The 6,000-nt window shown below is 55.7% G+C and overlaps 1 protein-coding gene across 1 annotated transcript in view; it reads right to left on the bottom strand.

Moving 5' to 3' along the window:
* Positions 1 to 520: 520 nt before the first annotated feature.
* The window catches only part of CUX1 (cut like homeobox 1), a 269,185-nt gene continuing 263,705 nt past the window's right edge, over positions 521 to 6,000 (bottom strand). Inside the window, exons 19-23 of the mRNA XM_061470433.1 lie at positions 5,889 to 5,972; positions 5,531 to 5,587; positions 3,154 to 3,234; positions 1,292 to 1,356; positions 521 to 866 (exon numbers count right to left, since the gene is read on the bottom strand). Coding sequence (XP_061326417.1) covers positions 806 to 866; positions 1,292 to 1,356; positions 3,154 to 3,234; positions 5,531 to 5,587; positions 5,889 to 5,972 — 348 coding nt within the window. The 3' untranslated portion in view covers positions 521 to 805. The remainder of the gene's footprint in view (positions 867 to 1,291; positions 1,357 to 3,153; positions 3,235 to 5,530; positions 5,588 to 5,888; positions 5,973 to 6,000) is intronic.

The raw sequence follows: 6,000 nt of genomic DNA, 5'->3' as shown, positions 1-6,000 counted from the left end.
AGCCGTTGCACCCAGAAGAGCAACCGATGCTCAGCAGAAGCACCTCAGCAAGGAGAGCGTCTGGAGCATCCCTGTGAGATCAGTCCTGACCACCAACACCTCCCTTCGTGCCCATTAAGTTCCATTAGGCCCCAATTAGCCAGGTTGTTTTCAAGCCATGGGCTGGTGCTCAGTAACCTGGTACAAGGCACTGCAAGAGGTCCTGAAAAGCCCTTGGGATGCAGCACAGGACCAAGCAACAGCTTCTCTGGACCCGAGAGGCTGTGAGGATGCAATGTGCTGAGCAACCCCATCTTTGGGGATGGCTGATGTCTACCTGCTGCTCCATCAGAGCCCGGCAGGACTGCTTCCCTTCTGATACATCAGTAAACCAGAGCAAAATGGGACTTCCCAAACATCACAACACTTCAAAATGCAAGTTCAGGGGGTTGGAATCCTCCCCAGTTTCTGGCTAAATTTAGTCCACTCAGCGTTGCACTGGGCTCAAAACAGGATGGAAAGAGAGCTTGCATCCGAGAGGTACCTTTTGTGTTTCCCATGTATTTTGGTAAAGACTGAGCTCTCTGGGACATCAGGAGGACACAGGCAGTGCTGCAGCCTCCTCTGGGAGGGAGAGCTGGAAACACCATGTCCCACAGAACAACTCTGTTAGCTGAGGCCTTTGATTCCCAAGGGTGGGAGCAGGGGAGGATCAATGCCTCCATCCTACGAAGCAGAAAGCAAAGCTATAGTAAGAGGAGCGAAGGGGCAAGGTCCTGCTGTGGGGTGAAGGGGGTGCTGGCGCCAGCGGGGTTGTCTCCAGCCGTCACTGCCACATGTCACCCTCATCCCCATCCTTGTGGAACCTGTGGATGTGGTCGGCGTACCTGGGGAAAGGACAGAGCGCGTTAACTCACAGCAGGGGCTGAAGCGCTTCGGTGCCTGAGCGCTGCGGGTGATAAACAGCACCGCGCTTGGCTCCAGCCGCGGGCAGCAGCGCCTGGGAGCTGCCCGGGGCAACTGGAGCCTGGGCACGGGTCTGACCCTGCTCTCCACATTTGGCTTCCTCACTGGGCAAGAACTCCCTGGAAGGGGTTTGGACACCACACGGCTGAAGACACGCGGTTGCCCTGCTCCGTGCGCTTTTTCTCCCCCTTCATCCTCATTGGATTAAGGGTTTAAAACCCAACGAACTGCCCTCATTTCCAGGACCGAGGTGCACCGAGTGGTGCCCAAAGTATCTGCTGCAAACCACCATGCTCAGCCCACCAAACCCTGCTCCCAGGCTGCCCCAGCCTATCCCCACACTCACTTCTTAGCGCAGTAGGCAGCACAGTCCCTCCCCACGCTCTCGCTCCAGGCTGTTTTGTAGAGCACCTGCATAGTAAGAAACACAATCAATCAGCTCTGCTCTCCCCTGCCCATCTCTGCCTGCCCTTGCAGCAGCCTCTGTCACCACTGCACCATCCCATCCCATCCCATTCCGTCCCATCCCTGGTGTCCCATCCCCATGGCTATGGGCAAAAGCCCATTTGCAGATGCCTTGTCTGCAGCAAGCAGAGACCTAAAGCAGTGCTCTGGGTAAAACTGGTTTTGCAGCCTTGCATTAAGCACCATGCAGAAACCCAGCGTGTGCTCCAAGGGGATGCCCTCAGGACAGTCAGGGTGACCTTTTCCATGGCTTATTTTTGCCGCTGCGGTTTGGGGTAAGGCGGGAGCGCTCGAGGCTGCACACGGATGGAGCCGTGGGTTTGGGATAGGCTTAAGGAAGGTCACTGCTCGGTTTGGCTTCTTTTCCCCTTTGTGCCACCCGGTTTCCATTTCAAAGCTGCGGTCTGAGGAGGTGGTGGTGGTTTGGGGGGGGGGGATTGGGAAGAGGGAGCAGCCCTCTCACCGCAGGCTGATGCGTTCAGGCCTTGGGGATTGGTAAGCTGTGGTTATCTATCACCAGGGCAGCACCGTAACTGCACCAGCAGCCGCCAGCCGGCTGCAAATGAGGGCTCGCTGCAATCACAGCAGGCAGAAGGCAGCGGCTGGGCAGGGGTGAAGGCTGTGGTGTCTCTGGAATTAGAGCAAAGACATTGCTCCTGCTGCAGGGCTGGGTGCTGGCTTCCAGGCCCTTTTGTGTTGCGTGAAGGAAGATCATCCCAGCCATCTAATATTTATAAATCTCACCTTCTCATTTTTATAGGTTAGAGCTTTAAAGTTTAATGAGGTTTAACTTCTCCTTTCCTCAAAATAACACAAAATCAGGTTTACTTTGAGATTGGGAGAGAAATATTTTTGACTTGTCTTTCATCTCGTTGCATCATTTAATTATTTATGATTTGTTTGGGTTTTGTTGGGGTTTTTATTATGTTTCTCCCTGAAATGATAAATAAGCTTCCAGCAACTGTGGAGGAGTTTGCACCATGCCCATCTCCCAGGGGATTCGGACTGGCTCAAGCCTCTGTTCCTACCCAAACCTCTACTTCCAGCCCTAATATACAGTGGAAGAAACATGAGAACTAGGGACAAACAAACAGAGCCACAGGGCAAGGAAGAAACATGGGGAGAACCAGAGCTTGCACAGCAGAATGCAGAGCCAGAGCTCATCACCCGGAGAGGCAGCAAACGTGACCGAGCTCCACCATGCAGGAGGTTAAGGGCTGTACCCAGAAATAGAGAGGTGGAAATGCACATGGTCTAGAAGCAGGCACTGGGGGGGGGGGTGTGTGTGTATTTATCCCTAGCATTACCCATGGCATTAGCATCACAGGAATCAATCAGGGCTGTGCTGTGCTGTGCTGCCTGCTGAGCCCAGGGCTCGATGCCTGCACACAGGGCTGGGGAACCAGACCTGCATGTAAATGTGCTAAACCCCGTGTGAGCTCCCAGCATGGTGACCCCAGGGCCTGTTTCCAGGCATGATCCAAAGCCACAAACAGCTCCCATCTCCTGCCCTCAGGCAAGCCTATGCCCACTGGAGGGTGCCCACTCCCTCCCCGTGGAGCCAAGGGGGATATTTACTGACAGGTCCGTGTCCCTGTGCTGCTCATGGTCTGGAGCCAGAGGTACACCAGCTGCAATGCACTTGCTGGGCATAATGGCTTAAAAAGGAAAACGTTCCCCCTGGATGGGATGCTTGCTGACATCTTACTGGGGTGCCCACCCTGCTGTGGCCCCCCCGCTTACCAGGAAGACGAGGCAGTGCAGGAACAGGGTGTAGAAGAAGGCAATGGTACGAGCGGTCTTGTTGGACAGGATGAGCCGCCCCTGCAGCAAGAGCAGAACGGGAAAATCCCATTTTAATGTGGGTCAGTGGAAACCAGACCTTCCCGTGCACAGGCTCGGAGAGACCCTGGCCAGGACCGGGACCCTGTTTCTGCAGGGCCCTATGTAAACATGCAGGTGAGGTGGGATGCTCTGCCATCGGTGCCCATCTCCAAGCATGGTGACTGGCACGCGTGCCTATGCCCTGCACCCCAAAATGCCCAAATAAAGGTGAATTCAGAGCTGTCAACTGCAGGGTCCCCACCCCGCACTGAAAACCCTCACGGGGGTCATTTTGAGCCCCCTGTGCCCCAGGTCCCTCCACCGGCTCTACTCGCTCCCAGTCCTGACTCAGTGCCTGCCTGTGGCTCCGCAGGGAAGCGCCAGCTGTAATTAAGTCTCACACATCCTTAATGCATGAGCTCAAGGAAGTTGTGCTTTGCAGCGTCCCCTCGCTGCCTCCTCGGCAGGAACACGGAGCAAACCCAGCACTGGTGTTCCCCAGGCACAGCCCTGCCTGTGCCCCAGCTCCAGCAACAGCCTGCCCGAGGATGCTGTGAACGCTCCATCCCTGGCAGTGTTCAAGGCCAGGTTGGACAGAGCCTTGGGTGCCATGGTTTAGTGTGAGGTGTCCCTGCCCATGGCAGGGGGTTGGAACTGGATGATCTCAAGGTCCTTTCCCACCCAAACCACTCTATGAATCTATGGATGACTTAAAGGATGATTCCGTAGCCAGACCCACAGTGATGGTGCAGACTTCCAAGCACCTTGGCACGTTTTAGGGGTGCCCACTCTGCACTCGTCCACCTCCTCCTGCCATCCCTCCTGTGAGCCTCCAGCCAGCTCAGCCTAAAGCAACCACAGTCCCATTCCATGCCTCTGGATCCACGGGCAGCAAAGAGCTGGTAAAGTGGGACTGAAGGCTCTGTACAGTGTGGAGCCCCCCAGCTTTGGCAGCAGCTTGCTGAGAGCCACGTGCAGCAAGGGCTGAGCACCCTGGAAAAGGGAAGCCCTCAAGAATGCAGTCACTGCTGAGCTGCTGATTGGAAGGGAGCTGCTGCCAGACCCAGGCTGCTCTCCCTTGTGCTGCACAGGGGAGGTTTGTGGCTGGACATGGTCCCAGTGGGAAAACCTTCATGTCCATCCCTTCAAAAGAGCCAAAGCCAGGGGTAACCACAGCCTAGAAAAGCAGCTTGTGAAGGACAGATCCCACCTTCCTACATGGCAACTTCTCATGACTCTGTAAAACCTAGGGATTCATTATGGACATTCCCCAGCCAGCACACAGGCTTTCCAAAGCTGGCATTAAAACCCACAGAGCTCCCACCAAACCCATTCTGGGCTGAAATCTTCTTTGCTATTCATGGCCACAGTGGAGGCTGCTGTAACAAACAAGATTATGTTCTTAAATATTCCCAAGGAATGACTCCCCATAGTCCCTTCCTTTGTAAACGCCTTTCATGCATTCTCCGTGGGGCTGGCACGCCACCCAATCCATATTCATGTTGGCATTTGCTTGATTTTCATGCAAATGACAACTCTGCCTTCATTACAAGGTATTTCTGCATTCTGTGGCTGATGCAGAGCAGAGGTTCCACATTAACCTCTGTTGCGCAGGATAACCAGGGGTTAACTCCACCAGAACCTGCTGCTCACGTCCCACATTCAAATGTTAAGTCAGATTTTCTCAATAAAGCACGTTTTTAGCTCAGAAAGTAGCACCCACCACTAAGAGGTGGTAACCAGAACCCATGGCAGCAGCAGGAGGGGTGCTGCTCAGGGCCAGGTGGGGACCCTCTGTGCTGCAGGCATCAGCAGCTCCCCAGTATTTTCCCTGATGCCCTTCTGGAAGGAAGAACCAGAGCAGGAAGGGTCAGGGCTCAGGAAGAGGTTTTCATGGAGGATGTGATAAGGACCCCTGGATGCCCGAGGATGCTGGGAGCTGCTTCCCGCAGCCCATCGCATCCCCACTCCCAGCACTGTCCCGGGGGAGGCTGTGGGCATGGCCTGGGGGGTGGTGGTTCCCAATGATCCTCTGAGACACAAACTGTCCCTGAGCTCCGGAGCTGTGCCCTGACACTGCAATGACCTGGGCTGTGGCGTCGCTGGCTGCGTTGGAGCTGGGTCACCCACTCCAGGCAGGACCCCCTGGGATGCTGTGGGATGGAGCTGGGGAAACGGGAAGGAAAGAGGAGAGTGAGCTCTCCTAAAGTGAGCCCCATCATGGCCTACATCCCTCCTGGGGCCAAGCCCAGCAGCAGCATTCCCTGTGCCACAATCCTCCCAAACCACCACTCACCATGCTCAGCGTGGCTTTATCCCAGGGACTGAGGCTCAGGTACTTCCGCTGACGTTCCTGCAAGGAAAAGGCACAAGAAGCTGATTTTGAGGCTCAAAGGGATGTGCAAATCAGAGAATGAGCCCCGTGCCCCGGGCTGCTCCCAGTGCCCCATGCACACAGCCACAGGGGACATTGTGTGGGTACAATGTGCACAACCAGACACTGAGCGGAACAACCTGCTCCTCGACCGCACCGCGCTGCAAAGCCTCTTCCCTGCCTACGCCGGGCAAAGCCGTGCTCTGTGATGCTGAGTGCCCCTGCTGCAGGAGGCAATGGAGGGGCTGGTGTGGAGGGAGGGTGCTGGGGGGGTTCATACCTTCCTGCTGAAGGAGGAGAAGGGGTCCAGGCGCTCTTCATACTGGGACGAGTAGCGCTGCTCGGTGTCATCTCTGCTGCCACCCTGCGGGAGCAAAGACAAGGTGAGATCT

This window comes from Pezoporus flaviventris, unplaced genomic scaffold (assembly GCF_033815535.1).
Source record: "Pezoporus flaviventris isolate CSIRO_AGI_PZ_B2104156 unplaced genomic scaffold, CSIRO_AGI_Pfla_v1 ptg000063l, whole genome shotgun sequence".
Classification (NCBI taxonomy): domain Eukaryota; kingdom Metazoa; phylum Chordata; class Aves; order Psittaciformes; family Psittacidae; genus Pezoporus; species Pezoporus flaviventris.
This window is presented reverse-complemented; position numbering and strand designations above follow the sequence as displayed.